General features: G+C 30.8%; 1 protein-coding gene across 6 annotated transcripts in view; it reads right to left on the minus strand.

Moving 5' to 3' along the window:
* Positions 1-1,090: 1,090 nt before the first annotated feature.
* LOC107449026 (fatty-acid amide hydrolase 2-B-like) overlaps positions 1,091-22,155 on the minus strand; it is a 43,199-nt gene continuing 22,134 nt past the window's right edge. For 4 of the 6 annotated variants that reach the window (XM_043051709.2, XM_071185624.1, XM_071185626.1 and 1 more), the window contains 5 exons: positions 21,274-21,483; positions 16,342-16,461; positions 11,482-11,642; positions 7,376-7,468; positions 1,091-5,018 (listed from right to left, as the gene is read on the minus strand). In XM_043051709.2, the coding sequence (XP_042907643.1) occupies positions 4,440-5,018; positions 7,376-7,468; positions 11,482-11,642; positions 16,342-16,461; positions 21,274-21,483 (1,163 nt within the window). In that variant the 3' untranslated portion in view covers positions 1,091-4,439. The remainder of the gene's footprint in view (positions 5,019-7,375; positions 7,469-11,481; positions 11,643-16,341; positions 16,462-21,273; positions 21,484-22,155) is intronic. The other 2 variants (XM_043051712.2, XM_043051713.2) reach the window with 1 other exon arrangement.

Raw genomic sequence — 22,155 nt, forward strand, 5'->3', positions numbered from 1 at the left:
TGAGACTAATACCAGCGAATTCCATATGAACAGTCATTCAGTTACTCTGGAGACGTCTTTAATGTAGCGTGTAACATCTTAACGTTCCTTCTTTATCATAGCTTATTAAAGTTAAAAAAGAAAAATGTTTGATATCCTTTCTTATGCAACCGAAAACAAGATGGCATCGCTTTTTTAAAAGAAGGAACATCCAAAACACATCTGAAAAATATTTGTAAATAAACAGAAAAAGTATGTATCTTCTTATTAGAATTAAACCTAATGCCTGAGAAATAGTTTTACTAAATTTAATGATATAACCTGAGAGGCCTATTTAAACTTTGCATTCCATAGTTTTAAGAATCATATTACTTCAAACATTAAAATAAGCAAAAAGTATACATAAGCTTCATAATTTTATTTAATTTAATTTTGTTAAAAAAGTTCCTTGACAAACATTTTTATCAAAAAATTTTAAGTTTTAATAAAAATCATTATTTAGAAACTAAAAAACGTAAAATAAAGAATGCTTACGATACAAAGCAAAAAAGAAAAAACCAATTCTAAAATTTCCTTACATTAAAATAAACAACTTTCATGTTTTTTTCTTTTTTGATTCATAATCGGACGCAGAAAACCATTCNATTACAATTGTGTATGTTCTGAATTCATATTTATTCACTGGAATGACGAAAGCAATGTTGACTTCACTTTAATTCGTAATGAATTGAAGACAGAAGAAATGCATTTTACCTTAATACACACATCTGTAACAGTATCCGAAATCGGAAGTCATCAGTTGCAAGTTTGTTGATAATAGAAATTAAAAATTATTGAGGAATTTTTCTTCAAATGTTTGGCGTGTTCTGTTCCTGAAAGATTTACTAATATTCTGGAGATTTTTTTCAAGTTCTTCGGCCTTTTCCTTAGGGAAATTTTTTTTCTTATTTGCTGCTAAAAAATGGCGTCTGATTCTGTCAATGATTTCGATGGAACTAAATGAAAACGTGATAAATTAATGTCTGATAATTACAGGCTCCCGCTAGACGGCGTACTCGAGCGTTGCGATCGCGAATAAGTAAAACAAAATTCAAAAAATCAAGTCTAAAAATATTCTAGAACAAAATATTTATATTTGTTTGTACTATTACTATTTCGACTCATAACATGACAAACTTGAAATAAAATCACAACAAAACATAACAATTTAATAAATATACATCTATCTATACATTCAAAATAACTTACAATTGAAATTATGGTAACAACTTCAACTTTCTCCAAATAATTTTAAGTAATTATTCAAGTAATGTAAACATCGTAAAATGATCTTAATACCTTCCGTAAATAGTCCAACTTTAAATTGTCATACCAAAGTTTGTACCTGTTGTTACTATTCATAAGTACATGCACAATTGGCAAGTTTGAGAACTATATCATAAGATTATAAGTTCTAGATTCTCTTGAATTAACAAAACAGCATCTTATTCGAAAATGTTTACCGATTTTCCCTATAAAATCTAGATATAAAATAATTTCTGAGTGCAATAAAGAATGCTGAAAATTGACATAGTAGCAGACGATTATTCTCAACAAAAAACATAATTTAAATTGCTGTTGAAGATTGACGAGTCATATTTAGAAAGGTTAGCAAAAGCGCAAAATTAAAAAATGACATATTGCATTGGTGATTCGCTTTTTCTCTTCTTTTTTTTTTGAAAGAATTAGTGGAACATTTTTTTCTTCCTTTTAGTTGAAGTTTTTTCTTGTGTTTTTCTCACAAGATGAGATTTTTTTGTTAAATTAAGCAATAAAATTTTATTTGTTTTTTGTTTCGTAATATTTTTTCTGTGACACATTTATGTTATTTATTTAGTAGTCAAGATAAAAGGTTCTTTTATTTTGTTAGCTGCAACATAAAACATAATATTGTATACACTTGACTGTAAATGACAAAAAAATATTGGATTCCTGACGATATGTTAAGTAAATTTGTGGCATAAACTTTGTTTTCTTTACAACAACTTGTCAAGCAACTGCATCAGATGGTCAAATGATCTTTTTGTCATCTACTGATAGCTTTCAGTCCCCTAAAATGTGATTTTTTTTGTCTTCAAACAATTTAATGCCAAAGACATTTTTGACTAAAAAAAGCTTTGTTATGCTGTCATAGAGGATACGTGGAAATTTCTACACTTTCTTCCGTACGCTTCCATTTTCTGGGGGGAAATGGGGGTGATATGAAAAGGAGAATTAAATTTCTTTTAGTCAGGCAAGTGAGGCAAATTTTACGACATACTCTTTCACTCTAATTTGAAGAAGACCAATCATTAATATAGTTTGGAAATTACAAGCATTTTATAACAAAAAATACAATTTGGTATCTGCACTTATTTACGCATCTTATATTCAGCTACAAACAATTGAGATATTATTTCCTATGTGTTTTTTTTTCCTTTATCGGAATGCGAAAAAATAAAAAATAAAAATTCTATTATTTTTTTCAATAAAAAGTACTATTTTTGAATTGCACTTATTGTGAAGAAAACCCTAAACTTCTAAACGATTAAACCGTTCTCAGAATTAGTTTCTTTCAAGTTAGCGTCACAAATTACAACGAAAAATGTGCAGATAGTTCTTGTTGCACTTATTGTGAAGAAAACCCTAAACTTCTAAACGATTATACTGTTGTCAGAAGTGGTTTCTCTCAAGTTAGCGTCACAAATTACGACGAAAAATGTGCAGATAGCTCTTGTTGCACTTATTGTGAAGAAAACCCTAAACTTCTAAGCGATTATACTGTTCTCAGAAGTGGTCTCTTTCAAGTTAGCGTTACAAATTACAACAAAAAATGTGCAGATAGCTCTTGTTGCACTCATTGTGAAGAAAACCCTAAACTTCTAAACGGTTATACTGTTCTCAGAAGTGGTCTCTTTCAAGTTAGCGTCACCAATTACAACGAAAAATGTGCAGATAGTTCTTGTTGCTCTTATTGTGAAGAAAACTCGAAACTTCTAAACGATTATACTGTTCTCAAAATTGATCTCTTTCAAGTTAGCGTCACAAATTGCAACGAAAAATGTGCAGATAGCTCTTGTTGCACTTATTGTGAAGAAAACCCTAAGCTTCTAAATGATTAAACCGTTCTCAGAAATGGTCTCTTTCAGGTTAGCGTCAGAAATTACAATGAAAAATGTACAGATAGTTTTTAAATAGAAATGCGAACCCCCGTCCGAAAATTGGTACATTTTACACATTAAAACTATTTCCGCTTTTGAATTCATTGTTCTATTGCTTTGGATGTAATCTTATTCGATTCAGCGAGAAAACATTCATCGAAGCAATGTCTCACTCAAACAATGCCTCACTAGTCCGATCCTCTGGAGATTTACCTCAATCAATTTTGCAGGAAAAAATAAGTCTGAAAATATGCCTGTCTAAAATAAACTTTATTCACTCTCTCAATTTACTTTCATTTCCTTCAAAAAAAAAAGGAAGCGTACAGGGGTATTAAGGTATAATTTGTTGTATCATAAAACAATTTTATGTTAAAAAATATCTTGAATGCTAATTTTTCCGAGAAACACCTCTTTGGTAATAATTACGTTATATATTTGATATAAATAAAAGATAGTGCTCACAGATGGAAAACGTAATATGTTAAATATAGAAGTATAGCTACATTTGGCGAATTCAGGAATCGTCATAAGACAGTGTTTCCCAAACTTATGACTTTTGTGTACCCTTTCTACATTTTTCGTAATGCTGTGTACCACTAACAAAAAAATGACTGTATTTTTTTTAAAAATATGTTTCTTTTTGGTACAAAGTTCTGTAGATAACAACCAGCGATCCATATTCTATGTTAGGAATAAAAATTATATTTTGTAAAAATAATCAAAACAAGTAGAATTTATTACAAACCTTTGCTATAAAAAAATTGCACAAAATTTAAAAATCACAACTGGCTGTTGACATCACTAATTATTAACTGTCAACTCTGCAAAAAATAGCCTATAGAAAAATACATAATCGTAAATTTTCATGGCTAGCTTTGTTTTTAAATAAAAGTTTTTGAAATTTTCGCTTGTTGCAAGATATTTTGCACAAGAACGTGTACCTCCGCTAAACTGTTCCCGTACCCCTGGGGGTACGCGTACCACACTTTGGGAAACACTGTCATAAGATAATAAAGGAGCCAAGGCTAAAGAGTGAAGCCCTGATGAGAATACAGATTAAAATCTCTGTAGCCCTGATGAGGAGAAGATTCAAGATGTATTGATTTTAACTAAGTAGCATCTTACCTGAAAATTCCCTCTAATTTTTTTCTCTCCAAGTTTTGAAAAATAAAACAAACTCTTAGTAGCTTTTTTACAAAATATAATAATGAATCTAATAAATATGAACTTGAATCTAATGAAACAACCACATAAAACATGGTTCTGGGAAGCCTGTTAAATTTAGGTATGGCATGAACTTTTCCATCCTCCAAACAACTTATCTAACTCAAGTGCGGCTGATATTGTCAAATGATCCTTTTGCCTTCCACTGATAGCTTGGATTGAAATCGGGACACCAAAGCTCATACCCGCAGGTATTGCGGTCGATGGAAAACCTAATATGCTGAATATAGAAGTATAGCCACAATTGGCGAATTTGGGAATCGTCATAAGGTAATGGGGAGCAGGTTCAGGGTAAGTTGGAATTAACAAAATGGCATCTTCGTTGAAAATTGTCGAAAATTTCTCCTCCAAAGTTTTATATTTTTTAAGACATTCGTAGTAAAAATCATCCTTATCGCATTTCTCGATGAGGCCATAGTAAATGGCAGGCAATGTGTGGTCCGATTTTCTGAAGAGGCTTTTAATGAGTTCCAACCACATATTCACTTGACCATTTCCGTTGGCGAGAATCACCGGAAAGGGAGGGCAGCCAGCTTCCAAAAGCTTACATTGCCATAAAGTCATAGAATCGCCTAACTCTTCAATATTTAATGAGACAGCTGTAATTCCATATTTATCTTCAAAATACTTTGCTGCCTAAAAAACAAACACTTTATTAACAAAATACAAACTTTAAATAAAATTATAAATTGTGTTTTTATCGAATATGTTTTTTTTTTGAAAATTATATTTGTCTTGAAAGTAAGTGTTTGGCAGATAAAAGCATCAGGTATCCAAAGGGGAAATTCTGAACTTTTATTCGAAAATGCTATACAATTCAATGGAAAAAGCGTACTCAGGCTTTTCAGAACTTGACAACAGCTCATTTTCTTTAATCGACTATTTAATATCCACAGTTTAAAGAAATGCTATCTTGCTTATTAAACTTTTGCAGTCTGAGAATTTTAAAAAGCTATTTAAACTAATGAAGGCACTAATTTATTTGAAATGCATGATGCAATAATATATAAATCATAAATTAATAAAAAATAATAGAATACAAAAATATTAAACTTATGTGGCGACTTTTGATGAAGCTTAAGGATGTTAAGATCTCGTAATAAAACGTTATAATGATGCACTGGGTGTCTGAAATTAGACTGATAGTTTATAAAAATGTATAACAAAAACACGAAAATAGGGTTAAAAAATGCTTGTGGCAGGGAATAAGTTTTTCCTCCCTGAATTACTGTTTTATTTCACAAATTTACTAAAAATAGTGCTACAAATGTGTAAAAAAAAACATGAATGGAAAACAAATGAAAATCAAATATATCAAACTACCTTATTACAATTTGTCAAAATATTTCTGACAGTAAAAGAAAACTACATCTGAAAGAAAACTGAAGAAAGAAAGTAATCTGAAAGAAAACTACAGTATAATTTTTCAAAAATTAAGCTGTTCAAATCTGAGATGGAAATGCGAGTACAGTGCGCGAAAAAGAGAAAAAGCACGGACGAATCTGGTTAACTTTAGATCTAATGATCGGATCTTTACGTTCTAGAACTCAATCTTAATGGTTCGAGGGGGTGACCTCAAATAGGCTAAGTAATTAGTGCAGACGATATTTTAACTTACGAAATTAGACACAAAGACCTACTTTCTCTGAATAAGCATACCTTTTTTTTCCAACGGATTCAGACCCCCAAAATATAGGGGGGTAGAACCTTGGAAATATGGTCCCCATAGTTTGGTCAGAAGAGCGATTCAAAGTTTGGACCCCTTAATGCTAATGTTATTTTTGTGTATTTACCATATCTCGAGAACTTTTCAAGCTAATTAAAAAATTTTAACAAACAGTTATAAAACTCGCGAAAAATAAATTTTAGTAAATATTTATTAATTTTCATTATTTTATTAATGACAAACGAAAAAAATTTGAACTGCAAGGTATACAGTTTTTTATATCATTTTAAATTGTGTACTTTTGCGTGACAAAATTCAAAATTTGATCAAAATCAGTTGAATAGTTTTTGAAAAATCGATTTTTAAACATATGTTTCTGTTAAAATTCAATTTTTTAAGAACTATCCAACCTTTTTCGCTCAAATTTTGTATTTTGCCTTGTACAATTACATACTTTAAAAGGATGTAAAGAATTGTGTACCTTACAATTCAAAAATCTTTCCGACTATTATTAAAATAAAATAGTACAAAAATAATAAACTTCTTAAAAGTAAATTTACTGAAATTTACTCCTTGCACGGAATTATCTTTGGCTATTCGAATTTTATAATTGTCTGCAAAAATTTTTTACATCCATTAAAATGTTTACGAGATATGGTGAAATACGCGAAAAATCAAACTAACATTATGTGGTCCAAACTTTGGATAGCTCTTCCGATCAAACTATGGGTTTCATATTTCCCAGGTTGCAGCTACCCCTTATTTTTGGGGGGTTTGACATCCGGTATGTTTATTCAGAGAAAGTATGTGGTGTCTGATTTTGTAACTTAAATATTGTCTGCACTAATTAATTAGCATATTTGAGGTCATCCCCCTCCAATTATTAAGATTGAATCCTAGAACGTGAAGATCCGATCATTAGATCACCTCAAACTTCCAAGTGCAAAACTTTTTTGCGCCGAACCGCTAAAATATCATTCTTTTTCTCTCTAAAATTTGATTAGCAATTTTTCCTCAATAAAATGCTGCATTACTACTTTAATGACATATACAAAGTAACACATGCATGTGTTATTAAAGCAGTATATTTGACTTCATATAAAGTTAAATGTGTATTGGTTTTACAATACAAAACTAAATGTTAAATCTAAATTGTACTTGATATTACAAAATGTTTTCTTATGTATATAAGTTTTTATATATTCTCTGGAAAATACCAACGTTTCCCTTAGAAGTTTTCAATGCTTACTGAAGAGCAGTAATAGAGTCCAAATTGTAAACCTATAGTATAAACTATTTCAAAATTTCAAAACAATCAAATTCTTACTTTTTTAACGGCTTTTCTCACAGCAGGTACAGGATTTAAAAGAAAATCAGGAAATCCTTCCATAAAATACACTTTCACTTTACGGAAGTCCACCTTAAACAGGGAAAAAATAAAACTAATTATTTATAAAATACAGTACTGTCGTGCATCTGGAAAAAACAATATAAGTGCTTTACGAAACATTTGCACTGGCCATGTTTTTTTCATTTGCATGACAGGGTAGTCATAAATTAAACTCATGTATCAGATCAGTATTAACACTCTCACTACAAATATTGGGCAATTTTGTAAATCAAAATAGTAGATCTTTTGACGAGCAAATAAACTTTGTCCAAAATTTCCACAAGTGTTATAGGAATTGTAGCCATCATACTGTAAATATTGGGCGTTTTTGTAAGTCAAAATAGTAAATCTTTTGAGGAACAGATGGACTTTGTCTAAAATTTCAACAAGACTCACAGCAATTGTAGCTATTATACTATAAATATTGTACGATTTTGTTATTCAAAATAGTACGTCTTTTGACGAGCAAATAAACTTTGTCCAAAATTTCAACAAGAGTCATAGGAATTGTAGCCATCATACTATAAATATTGGGCGTTTTTGTAAGTCAAAATAGTAGATCTTTTGAGGAACAGATAGACTTTGTCTAAAATTTCAACAAGACTCATAGCAATTGTAGCCATTATACTATAAATATTGTACGATTTTGTTATTCAAAATAGTTAGTCTTTTGACGAACAGATAAATTTTGTGCAAAATTTCTGGAGTTTTAAAAATTTAATTTGTTGAAANAAAATTTTCCACGTTAACTGTGGTTATATGTTGTAATTCCAAGAAAAATCTTGTTTTTTGACATTGGTGTGGCCTATGGATTCCTAACGAGCATCAAGCATTCTCAAAATTAATTGTTCATTCACTGGATAATTTAGTGTTTATTCACTGGTAAGAACTGTTCCTTCACTTGGTTATCTTACTACTTATTATTTGAGCCACCAAAAGCTTAAAACAATATTATGTAAGTTTTACATAATTTGCATTTAATATCAAATATGTCAACACCGTCATTTAGCTAAAATTACAAATTTTGAAATTTTTATGATTTTTTTAAAGGCAAGCTAAGCTTAAGTGTTCCTTCACTGGTTAGTTTACCCTACTACACAGTCCAGTCACATTAATGTGACCACCTGTCAAAAGCCAGAATAACCACCTTTGGCAGAGCAGACCGCTACGAGACGCGCAGGAAGAGAGTCAATTAGGTTTCTGAAAGTGTTCACTGGGGTGTTGAGCCATGCCAACTCCAGTGCCGTGGCCAGCTGCGCTAGATTACGCGGTTGAGGATCCATGGCGCAAACAACCCGATCGAGGTGGTCCCACAGATTCTCGATTGGGATTAAATCCCAATCTGAGTTTGCTGGCCAGGGGAGTACGATAAATTCATTCTGGTGCTCTTTGAACCACGCACATGCACTGCGAGCTGTATGACACCTTGCATTGTCCTGGTGGTAGAAGCCATCATTCTGAGGAAAAATCATTTGCATGTAGGGTTGGACATGGTCCGCAAGGACAGATACGTTCTTGTACTGATCCATCGTGCCTTCTACAATGATGAGTGCACCCAGTGAATGCCAGGAGAACATTCCCCAAACCCTAACGCTCCCTCTTCCAGCCTGCAGCCTTCAGGCAATTGTTGCAGAATGTTTGCTTTCAGACGGTTCACGCCGTATAAGCCAACCGCTATCTGTCCCACGGAGCATAAAATGTGATTCATCGGAAAAAGCCACCTGATGCCACTCTGTGGATGTCGAGTTGCGGTACTGGCGTGCAAATTCCAGCCTTCGTCACCGATGAACAGCAGTCAGCATAGGTGTATTAACCAGGCGTCTGATGCGGAGGCCCATGCGCAGCAACGATTGCTGAACAGTTGTTGAGGATACACTCTTGGTAGCCCCTTGGTTCATCTGGACGGTCAGTTGCTCAACAGTTGCACGTCTATTTGTCTGAACGCATCTCCGTAGCCTTCGTTCGCCTCTGCCAGCTTTGGCCCGTGGTGCACCACATGTGCCACGCCGCTTGTTTTGTATGGTGCCATTTTGCCATGTGCGGTATACTTTTGTCACGGCGAAGCGCGAACAGTTCACAAAATCAGTCGTTTTCGAACTGCTTCCACCCCTGGCCCGAAAGCCAATAATCATGCCCATTTGAACGTCGGATAAATCGCTACATTTCTGCATTGCGCCAACGACTGAAATGCTTTTCGATGCCCTAGGACATCCAATATATGCACTGCACTGTAATGTCCTGCCACCTGCACTCTGTGATTGGTTATTTTACGTTGACGTTGAAAGTAGGTGGTGGTCACATTAATGTGACTGGACTGTGTATATATATATATATATATATACAGTGGTGGCCAAAAGTGTGGACATTTTTTGAAAGTTGTATGTTTTTCAACTTTGTGTGCTTGTAGAATATATTCATTTTCACTTAAATACAAACGTTTATATATCAAATGAAAGTAATTTAACGTTAAATTTAATAATAAAAAAAAAAATTAAAATATCTGTATTGCAAAAAAAAGTTATGCTCATTTTAGGAGAACAAACAAACACAAATCGTTCTGAATAAGGACGTGTTTTGTAATAAAAGCGTGATAGAAAGTCACAAACACTGTTCTTAGGGCCAATCAAATGTCTGTAACTATAGTTTAGGTTATTTGGATGGTAAAAGAGTTATTGTTGTGGAAATATTTTGCGGAATGATGCATACTAGTACAATTAAATAGAGTATTGCTGTTTTTGAATATTTACAGTCCTTTTTTTAATTAAACTAATTTTAAACAATGTCATCAACAAGTAGAACTAATTGGAAATCTACAAAAAGAAGCCGAATTTTCATATTGAGAGAAAATTGCCTCTCTTATGCTGAAATTGCAAGACAAGTTGGTGATTCTGTGACTTGTTCTGGTGTACGAAAGTTCTGTTTGCGTTCTGAAAAAACGAAATCAGTGGAAAATAAAGCCAAATCAGGCCGAAAAAATGCACAAGTGCTACTGCCGGTGGAAAAATTAAATAGCTATGTCTTCAAGATAGAAAAATTTCCCCCAAAATTAATACTTTAACAGAAATTAAAATTAATTCTTCACCTAATTTCCTGGTTTTTAAGAATATTAATATGAATAAAAGTGCTTATGGATTTGCAATAATAAGTTAACAAATGTTTTTTTTTCCTGCTGCATGGTATTTTTTAACGGATCCTCATGTCGCAACTAGCTACTATTTTTTTGCACTTTGATGTATTCCTAACCAGGGTTTTAGCAATTCTCTGATGTCAATAATAAGTGCCCACACTTCTCTGCTATGTGTTCTGGAANTGGTTTTTAAGAATATTATAATGAATAAAAGTGCTTATGGATTTGCAATAATAAGTTAACTTCTAGAACAAATGTTTTTGTTTTCTGCTGCATGGTATTTTTTAACGGATCCTCATGTCGCAACTAGCTACTATTTTTGTGCACTTTGATGTATTCCTAACCAGGGTTTTAGCAATTCTCTGATGTCAATAATAAGTGCCCACACTTCTCTGCTATGTGTTCTGGAATATTGAGATAACACATTTAAGTTGCTAATACAAAGCAACTCTAATTAAACAAATGCTACTAGAAATGTAAAACTAATTGTTCTTAAACGCTAAGCAGTCACTTTTGTTAAAAAAAAAATGAGCTAAGGTATGTCATTTCACTTATAATGCAGTACACAGGTTTGTGTTCTGCCTGACTAAAATTTCCAATCGAAAATCACTGACGATATCCAAAGTGAACCAATATTATTTTCGGAAGTGAATATAATTCTAGTTTGTTACGAATGCACGTGATTTTGACGTTCGCTTTTTCTACTATATGTGTTTAAATTACACTCTTTAAAATTGTGTATGAGAACTGGATTTGGAGTTAACTTGAAATAAAAGGTTACTTCTCACAATTTTTTTGATTGTTTAACTACATATTTAGAGAGATATTACCTCTCAGTTTTTTTTTCTACTGTTCAACTAACATATTATTATGATTTGATATGAATATTATGATTGAATATCTAATGTTAATATACCTCTTTATTCAGATGAATCATTTTGTCATCTTTGGCTAAAATTTTCATCAAAAGAGGAAGATCTTCAACGTATCGGCACATAGGCCCTGTACTGACAAATGCATCAACGCTTTCATTTTCCTGGTCATCACTTGGGAAAAAACCAAAATTGGACACTAAACCTAATAAATAAAATGTCTTTTTTAAAATAAATAAAAAAAAAATTAATGACATTTTTTTTAAAGTTCAAGAGTACACTGTCAACAAGTCCTGATAGAATTACCCTAAAAAGAATCGGTATCCCTCTCTCTTAAAATCCATTTCGGTATCCTCGGTATTCAATCGGTACCCTCGCTTCTTAAAATCCATTTTTATCCTAAAATTTTATTCCGTATGCTTTATAGTAATAATTATTTAACTTCAGTGTATGAGAGATTATACTATTAACATTACTGTAAAAATTACGGTATACCAGATTTCTTTGTTCCGTAAAATTTTGTCGTTACATTTACTGTAACTTGATCCGGAATTTTTAGAGGGTAGATTAAACTTCAATAATTAACACCTGCACTTATTATTTGAACGTTATACTTTACTTGTTAAGCAATTAATAATAATAGTTTTCAAATTATAAGTAAAATTTCTTGACATTTATTAATTGATACATTTTTAAGAGTGTGAAATTCGAAAATTTTAAATATACCGTAAACTTCTTCAGTGGTATATTTTAGCTGTTTTTCAAAAAATTGTTTTGCTGATGTTTTGGGATTCTATATAAATTTTTGAACAGTTCAAAAGAGCCGGGATAGCCTGGTAGGATAGAGCGGGATAGGGCCGGCCAAAGACTTCCCGTGTAGTAAATGGTGACTGGTGCACGTTGCATCTGTCGAGTCACAAAGATCTCCATCTTCCCATAACAAATTATATTTTTGAGGGTACTAAATTGGAGATTGACAGTTTTCTGTTTCAGGTCAAAATTATGCTCAGTGGAAGAATGCATGGATGTATGAATGGGTCCGCTCTTTAAACGGGTGTGACGTATAGGTGTGGCAGAAGTCGAATTTTGGGATATAGATGGCGCCAATGGAAAACAAGAACAATCACACCCCTTGCCTTAATGGCTTTTCGAGAAGAACAAAAGTTCAAAAAATGAATAATTTTCATAATGCCTCAATACTTAATTTTAAAATATGACTTATATTAGTTTGAAACTAATCAGCTAATGAATAAAGATGTTCGTACTTAAATCTGGATAAAGTTTTATCATTATTATTGTTAAACGTTTCATGCACATTAGATATTTTAAACTTGAGGAGTTGCATGCGTTCAAATAATTAACCGTTTTAAATTTAAGGGCGTCCAGAAAAATAAAAGAGTACCACTTAAGAAAATAATTAGTTAAAAATTTTAAATTACATTTTTCAAGCGAAATATCATTCATTAAAAATAGTTCAATTTCATAGAAAACTGTCAACGTGGTGTACGTTTTATTTGATAAACTATCATAAAAGAATTCAGATGACCAAATTTCTAGACATACATAATTATTATCCTTATTATTATTATTTTAAAAAATAAAATAGATAAAATGCGTTTTCAAGTGAACTTAAATATAAGTTTCAAGTTTTGAAGTGAACTTAAAATGTAAGTTTTATTTCAAATAGAATAAGAGCTATGAAGTAAACAACACAAGACCTCAACATTATTTTGTGATCACAGATATTAATATTAATTTTTCATATCAGAACTAAGATTGTATTTTTGTAAATATTAAATTTTACACAGTCTATGAAGACTTGGACATTACAAAACATCAGTTCCTTAAAGTTTTAAAGTCCTAATTTGTGGTTCGAGTCTAAATGTGAAATTTTATTTAAATAGTACATATATAACACCATACATATTTTAAAATTANTAAATTTATAAAATTATATACATATTATGAAATAATATATTACATATTATAAAACCACATTTTATTGTTAATTTTACGAAAATCAAAGTACTTCGTTAAAAATAAACCAAGACTTTTGGTGCTTCCATAGAGCTAGAAACAAGGTTAGTTTTATCAAATTCTGGTTGTAATTCTGGTTGCAATTCTGGTTGTTTTGACCAGATTTTTTTCTCATTGTGAACAGTTACGCCCCTTGACCTCTATTTCTCGTTACCCTCATAGAATGAATTGTCTCGTACTAGCTCTGCTCCCTAATCAGTTATTAAAATATGCTAGTCTAGTGTTCTTAAATAATATACTTAAGCCAAAAATATTTCGAATTTGGCAACACTCGTATCGCAGACTTTCACGCACTTAGTTATAATTCACTGTTGAAGTAATCGGTAACATAATTTTATCAAACAGCTATATAATCGGGGTGCAAAACATTATGTAACTTTAGTCTCCATATGCAAAGAGTGTTAATTTATAACTTAAAAAAATAAACATTTATTTGCACAAATAAATTAAGGATAATACTAAACTGAAATGTATTATTTTTTTAAAAATTTCGGTGCTCATAAAATTTTAAGTTTCAGATACATATGTATACCTGAATTAATAGAAGGTGAATAAAATAAAACAGACTTTAAAAATTTATATACATGTTTAAGTTTTTAAAATTCATACATGGTGATAAAGGAATGCATTTACAGTGCAAAAATTTTTGAAGATAACACCATGACTAACTTTTATTTTAATAATCGTATTTTCATCAACTAAACGTGGAAACCCTCGTGGAAAACCATATTTTTGGTTAAGGTAACATAAATACTGTGTTTAAATCATTCATTTGGCAATTTTTCCGTTCATTTGGTAACGATTTACCAGAAATTCTGGTTTTTAAAAGTATAGCTCTTTTTATTCCACATTTAGTAAAAAATAGAAAACTGAAAAGTAATTTTAACCGAATGAATAGTTTTCATGGCATGCTTTAAGAAAAATTAAGATAGATGATAAAATTACCAGATTTCTTCTATTATTATAACGAAATGTTTTATTGTAAATTTTTCAAAAAGTCATTACCAAAGCACATCAAAGAAATTTGCTGAGATTTTTGGTGTTTTTATAGAGCCAGAAAGACGGTAAATTTGACCATATTCTTTCAGTGTCGACAATACTTTTTTCACCCAGTGAAGAATCAATAATAATGATTAATAATCATTACAAGAGGTAACCTCAAATATAAGAATTAATCAGAGTTACTATTAATTGCAAGTTAAGTTACAGAATCACAAAAAAAATTTTCGAATAAACATGACTTTTTTTAATGGGTTTCGGATTTGTAGCTATCAAAATATAACGAATAGCTGCAATTTGGAAAATATATATATATATTTTTTAATGGCGGGCACTTGGAGCTATTGTCCATTGGCCACAGAAAGCGCCAGAACTGCTACTTCTCTTTTCGTTACCCAGTGGGCACCTGTGGCGAAGCCACGGCGGTGGAACAACGTCGCCCACGTCACACTACCACAACCCGTTTATAGGGCGGACATAGAACACAGATAGAGGGAAAGAAACATCCATGCCTTGCCCGGGATTCGAACCCAGAACCTTTCTGATGCAAGGACAGTTCCCTGCCCCCTACACAGACTGGTCGGCATTTGGAAAATATGGTTCCACTAATTTACGGATGAAAGCTGAGGCCTCACAATGTTAATTTCACTTTTTACGTATTTTACTATATCTCAGAAAATTTTTAAGTAAAGCAATAATCTTTTAGCATACAATAATGAGATCGGTTTATTCAAATGTAATTGAGTTAAAAAAATACTTTGTAATAATTAGTCATTTATTTTTTTATATTTTATTGCATATTGGTAATTATATTATATTTTATTGTATAGGTTTTCACTAACACTTTTTGATAAAGCCAGCATAGGTTATATCACATCGCATATATTGGCTGTTAATCTTTAAGAGATGCTATTTTTTCTTTATTTACTCAAATGATAGGTGGGAAAAACATTAATGTTTTTTTTAATAATTTTGGTAGGTATGTTGCGGTAGTAGAAACTTAAGAAGGAAAATATACCTACAGACAATAATTTTTGATAAATAAATATAAAGTGAAATTCATAATGTTTTACTTTCCTTTTTTCAAAAAGGATATTCCAAATGTTTCTGTTTCGTTACAGAAAAAGCCTCAATAAATGAGGAAAAAATTCCCACGAATAGATGAACAAATAAGACATTCCCACATAGATTTATTTGCAGAATTAGAATATAATGAATGTAGCATAGTTAAAGTTTTAAATTTGATTCTTTTGATTAAACATTTAAATGCAATACTAAAAAAGAAAATTCTGACAAAAAATTTTAAATGTGCCATGCGCTCTATAATTTTTTCAATATTTAATGTTTAATAATAATCAACACAACAGGAAAGCGTTTTTTCTTTTAAAGAGTGTTAAAATCATACTAATCCGCTACTACACTGTGAAAAATTACGGATCAAATTTCGAGTACAAAGTATCAGTACTTTTCGTGCATCATTCGTAACATACATTTTACCATTAAATCAATTTTTACCATAAAATAATATTCCGTATATTTTTCAGAAGTAATTGTTTAATTAGAGGGGTTCAGTGATTTTGCTATAATTATTACTGAATATCAGATTTTGGTTATGTAGCAGGTTCCGATAAAAATGGATTTGATGGTAGAAATTACCGATACCCTGAGAGCCGGAACTTTTTACCTTAATTTGGTCCAGAATTTTTCATAGTGTTTAAGCATTGGTAATTATGTATTTTTAATCATTACTAATTATAGTAAAAAGCTGTTAAGGATATACAGAGATTTTAAGATATATAACAGGCAAATAATTTAATACAAGTTTATTAATTTAAAATTTATTTTCATAAATAAATCATAAATTATACCTGTGGATGGTTTATGTCCGTATATACCACAAAATGCAGCTGGTAGACGAATACTTCCTGCTATATCATTTCCTATTCCAATAACGGCACCACAAGCTGTTAGTATAGCACCTTCCCCTCCTAAAAAGCATACTTATTAATGAAGTGCAAGCTTTTTGTATTAATTTACAAAATTTTCTCTACAGCTTTTTGCAATGGAATACTAGTTTTTATCGTCAAAGCTTCTACAGTTTTTATAATCGGAGTCGATATAATTTGAATCATGTTTAAAAAGAATCAAAATTTTGTTATAGAAAATATTTAACATACAAATTATGTGAAACTATATAGATTTTTTTTTCTTCAAAATATTGCGCAGTGCGCAAAAAAAAAAAAAAGAAAAGAAAACGAACCACCCAGAACTTTTAATTTAATAATCGAATTTTCACGTTCTAGGATTCACTCTTAATGGCTCGAGAGGAGGACCTCAAATATGCTCATTAATTAATACAGAATATATTTTAATTTTACGAAAACAGACGCGGAAACGTAATTTATCTTTAAATAAAGATACATTTTTTGACAAACTTGAATTTTTGTGTGTCTGAGCATAGGATTAGCTGCAATCTTAAAAATATGGTAATAAATATTTCGTTAAAAAATAATAGAAAATATGGTAAAAAATAGTTCGATCAGGAAAGCAGTCCAAAGTTTGTACCTTTTTATGTTAACTTTACTTTTTGCGCATTTCGGCTTAGCTCGCAAACTTTTTCAAACGAATTTAAATATTTTTGCACACAAGTATAAAATTCGTTTATCCTAAGATAATTTAATACAAAAAAATAACGCTTCGTAAATATTTAGAATTTTTTATTATTCTATTTAACAATGATCGAAAAAATTTTGAATCATAAAGTGTAAATCTTTCGTACGTCAATTTAAAGAATGTAATTTCATATGGCAAAATACAAAACTTAGGCAAAGTTTCTCGAATAATTTCTGAAAAATCGAATTTTAACAAAGAGATTTTTTTTATATTTAGAAATTTTTTAACGTTAATTAATTGGCATATTTAAGGTCGCCCCTAAAATCATTAAATCTGAGTTCTTGAACATCCGATCATTAAATCAAAAGTTATTCATTGTAATTCGTTTCTTTTTCACGCCTACTGTACATACACAGTACGTAAAGAAATTTTCATAACAGAAGGGAAAATAAAAAATATCCAGTTAAGCTTAAAGATATTGCACACAAAACCCTATAATTTATATCTATATACACACATGCATATGTATATATATACGCAAATACATACGCATAAAACATGTATACACAATTGAAATAGAATTATGTTTAGAAATAATAATGCAAGTTTTCATTTAAAAAGCATTTGAAAAAATTACAAAGACCTGAAAGACAGGTTTTACTTTTTTTTTTCATTATTATTTTTATGAATGACAGAAATGAAGTAAAATACCTAAATCACTATATTACAAAATGAGATATTGAATAATAAGAAAAACATATTTTAAAATAAAGTCAGGCTTAGAAAAATGTCTCTTTATTTTCTTAATTCTTCAAAATATTTTTAGAAAAAAAATTCTATATTCAATACTTAAATATTTAACTTCAAATGGTTTTTAGTTTTTCAAAAACAAATAGTTGTCTTTTATCAAATTGTTTTAATGAATATGAAAATTAAATTAGCTAAAATATCTAAATCACGATTTACGAAAAAAATTATTTAATAATAAGGAAACAGAATCTGACTTCTTTTAAAAATTCTGCGATTGATACTTAAATATTTAACTTCAAATGGTTTTCAGGCATTTTAAAAACAAATAATTTTTAAAGTATATGATTTTATTTATTATTGAATATGTTTTGAAAAGAATAGACTTGTTTTGACTGTACGCTATGCGTGTTTAGAATAATATTATATTTTACGTAAATAAGTAATTTTTTTGGTAATTCTTCGTATTTCGTAATTGGACATTGGATTTTATTGAAGAAAAAACAAAAAATTGACAGTTAGACTGGGCAAATTAATTTCTATTCAAATCCAAATTTATAAACATAATTATTATTTTAAACATAGGCTTAATGATAAATATCATTGTATTGTAAAAGTTTCGCAACGAACTTCAGTAAACAGGCGTAATGAAATTTTATCTTATTTTTAAATCCATATCTTCTAAATATGCGCTTCGAAATTTTTTTCTCTAAGATATTTAATAATAAAACGATGTAAAATTATATCTACTTATTAAATATTTTCAAAATAAATGTTTAATACGTTCCTATTGTCTTTCTTAAAGTTGAAGTTCCGTCAAAAGAAATTAAAAGTTTAAAGTTTCATTTAAAGTTTTTGGTCTAATGGATGAATTCGCCAAGCTCGAGCTGAGTCTATTTCATCTATTTTTGGAAAATATATGTAAGCAGAAAATGATTAAAATAAGTGGAATTATAATTTCCGTTGATATGAAAATGAAAGAGAACTGCAATAAACTTTTCTATGTTAATGAATTTAGAACAATGGGAAATACTAATGCAATTTTCTTATAATTACTTATCCTTTTCAATATATATTTTGAAAATTGCGATTAAAAAAATATTAATTTTTAAAAAAAATTGCCATTTTTTCTCTTGTTTGCATCTTATTTTAAATAATTTCAAAAGGAAAACTGAGTAATTAATAGAAAATGTTATTAATTACGCAGAATACTCAGAATAGGGCCGGGATAGCCTGGTCGGTAGGGCACTGGGCCCATGTCCGAGAGTTCGTGGGTTCGAACCCCGCCACCCGAAGCAATTACCTTCCTTGGAGTCTAAGCACGAAACATTTTGTGCTTAGACTGAGAAATTGTTTATGGAACCAAAACTACAGTACAGCCATTCAAGTAACTTTATTTATGCTTTATACATGTAGTATTGTAAAGTGACTGATGCACGTTAAATCTGTCGAGTCTCAAAAGTTCTCCATGTACCCATAACAAATCAATACCTCTGGGGGTACTGGATTGGAGATCGATCGTTCTCTGATTCAGGTCAAAATTACGATCTGTGGATGAATGAATGGATGTATGAATGGGTTCGCCCTATGAACGGGTGTGACGAATGGTGTGACAGAAGTCGAATTCTTGGCCATAGATGGCGCCACTGAAAAACAAGAACAATCGCACCCCCTTTGCCTAAAACAGGCATACGTCAACAACAACTATAGAATATTGATTTTCGAAAATATTAATAAGAAGGCACATTTAAAATAGAATCCTAACTTTCGGAACCCCTTTAACTCCTCCATATAATCCTAGGGTTCCGCGGAACACAATTTGGGAACTGCTGTCCTAAATAACTAATCCAATTTTCACTTCCTAAGCATTTTTTTCCATCAACAAATATTAGTTCACAGAATGAAATATTAATGGTAGTGTATCTTAATATTTCGTGTTTAGTTTTGTTAAATGTTGGAATAACAAAAAATGTTTTATAAAAAGTCAAAAGGACATGCTTTTATGTGCACTTTTTAAGAGAGGATGGTATATACTTGTTGCTATACATGAATAAAATAAGACACAAATTAAGGTACTTGAATAGACATATTATAGTTATCTAAATATCTATATAACTATAACCTTCCTTGGAGTCTAAGCATGAAACATTTTGTGCTTAGACTGAGAAATTGTTTATGGAACCAAAACTACAGTACAGCCATTCAAGTAACTTTACTTATGCTTATTAGAATATTCCATGGATCAACAACCATGCCGATAGTTAAATTTTTTACTAATCAAATTCTGTTATTCCAAGTATTACACGGAGAAAAAATATTTAGTATAATTACTGTACTATATGGTAATAACATTTCTGTTAAAGAAAACCTCACAATTCTGGAATTAAAAACTGAACTCTATGGTACTTAAACCAATCATTTGGTATTTTTTTCCGTTTATATGGCAAGGATTTACTGGAAATTCCGGTTACCAAATTATAGTTTTTATTATCACACACTTATTAAAAGATACAAAACTCAAAAATTAATGTAGCCGGATAAATGCTTTTTATGCCATATCATGATAAAATTACCAACTTTTATCATATATTAAAAAAAACATATTTTATTATTAACTAGTGGGCTGCGCCCCCTGCTCGCTAACGCTCTCCAACCCCTGAAAATTGCTACCCAATCTTATATGGTTTGCTTCGCAAATCAAGCTCACTTCGTTCGCTACTAAGTTAGGTACATTGCAAATGCACAAAATTCCAAGAATTCAAAACAATCATTTAAATCCATATAAAAACTTTTTTTTTTAAAAAAATTACATATTTTTAGTGAATACTAAGTCATTACAATAAATTTGAATTCAAATAAATGAAATGTAATTTGTTAAACCTATTAGAAATGTGCTATAGTATAATTCGTGATATAAATCAATCATCGTCAAATAAATTCGTAATACATAAATTCGTGGAAAAAAAAAGCGCTTTCGACAAAATACTAAAATAGAGATCTATCGACAAAGACTACTCACTTCTACATAGCTTAATAGTAAGAGATTGCCGCAGTTGATGCTCTCTGGTTATTTCCGTTTCCGTTTTAAAAGCGCTATATGCTGAACCACCTCAGCTAGATTTGGCATGTGACATCTTAAGCGGCAATCATTGGTCGATTCGTCGTGTAAGAGAAATAGTAACGTAAACAAAACAAAGCAAACGTTGCGACCGGTGGAAAAGAAATACAGCCAAAATTTGGGAGCCACGTAAGAGAATTATATATATTAGATTTTACCAAAATCATTACAAAAGCGCATCGATAAAAATTATCGAGCTTTCTGGTATTCCCATAGAGTTACGGTAAATCGTACCATATTCTAGGTAACCACACTTTTTTCTTGGTATATATATTTAGTATATTATTAATAACATATCGCATTTCTTCGTAATGTGGCTTACCTGTACTTCCCCCAACGGTGCGTGTGTTATTGTAAGGATTTCTAGGCACTCCGTGCAATAAGTTAGCACTCTCCCACCACATGCATAGCTCAGGTACAATCGTAACAACTAAAGGAATAGCACCAGCTTTTCTATAAAGTGCAGCACTTTCGGAATCAACATCGGCAACTCTTCCTTTTGCAGCAACTATTCCACAAGTTTGAGTCATTCCTAGATAACAGCAGTTAATGTTACTTAATGATGGAAAAGTCAACATTTACGAATGCTGCTTAGTTATTCGGTTGAAGTATAATAAACAGTTCAAAACAAAATTGATAAAAAATAGTTGCATATTATACTACAAATATTCAGATACTACTTGAAATATGTACCTTTTGTCTATGATTCGTGTGTTAAAAATCTTTTTCAGGATAAAAAGAAAATGAGTTTTTTCTACGTAACTCATTAAAGGAACATACAAGTATTACTAGAAAGAGTTATATTTTGTCAATCATGAGGCTCTGATGATAACATTTTGGAAACTTGATGATATAAAAACTTCATTAGTTTAAAAACCATGAAAATACTAACATAAGTCGACATGTTTCGAGTGCTGAAAAATAGGGACCTATTCTCAAGACTAAGTTGAACCATTTTCAAGACTAAGGATATTCTCGCTTGGCGTGTTTCGAGAATAAGATCATATTTTGTAGCACTTAAAACATGTCGATTTTTACTACCATCTTCATGATTTCGAAAATTTTAATTTTTTTAATGAAGTTTTTAAAACATCAAGTAGAGCCGTGGTTGCTCAGGGGGTAGAGTGCTCACCTACCAATGAGGTAAACTGGGTTCTAAACCCCAGCGATGGCTAGTCGATACGAATTGCACACCGGGCTTGCG

This window comes from Parasteatoda tepidariorum, chromosome 9, assembly GCF_043381705.1.
Source record: "Parasteatoda tepidariorum isolate YZ-2023 chromosome 9, CAS_Ptep_4.0, whole genome shotgun sequence".
NCBI lineage: Eukaryota > Metazoa > Arthropoda > Arachnida > Araneae > Theridiidae > Parasteatoda > Parasteatoda tepidariorum.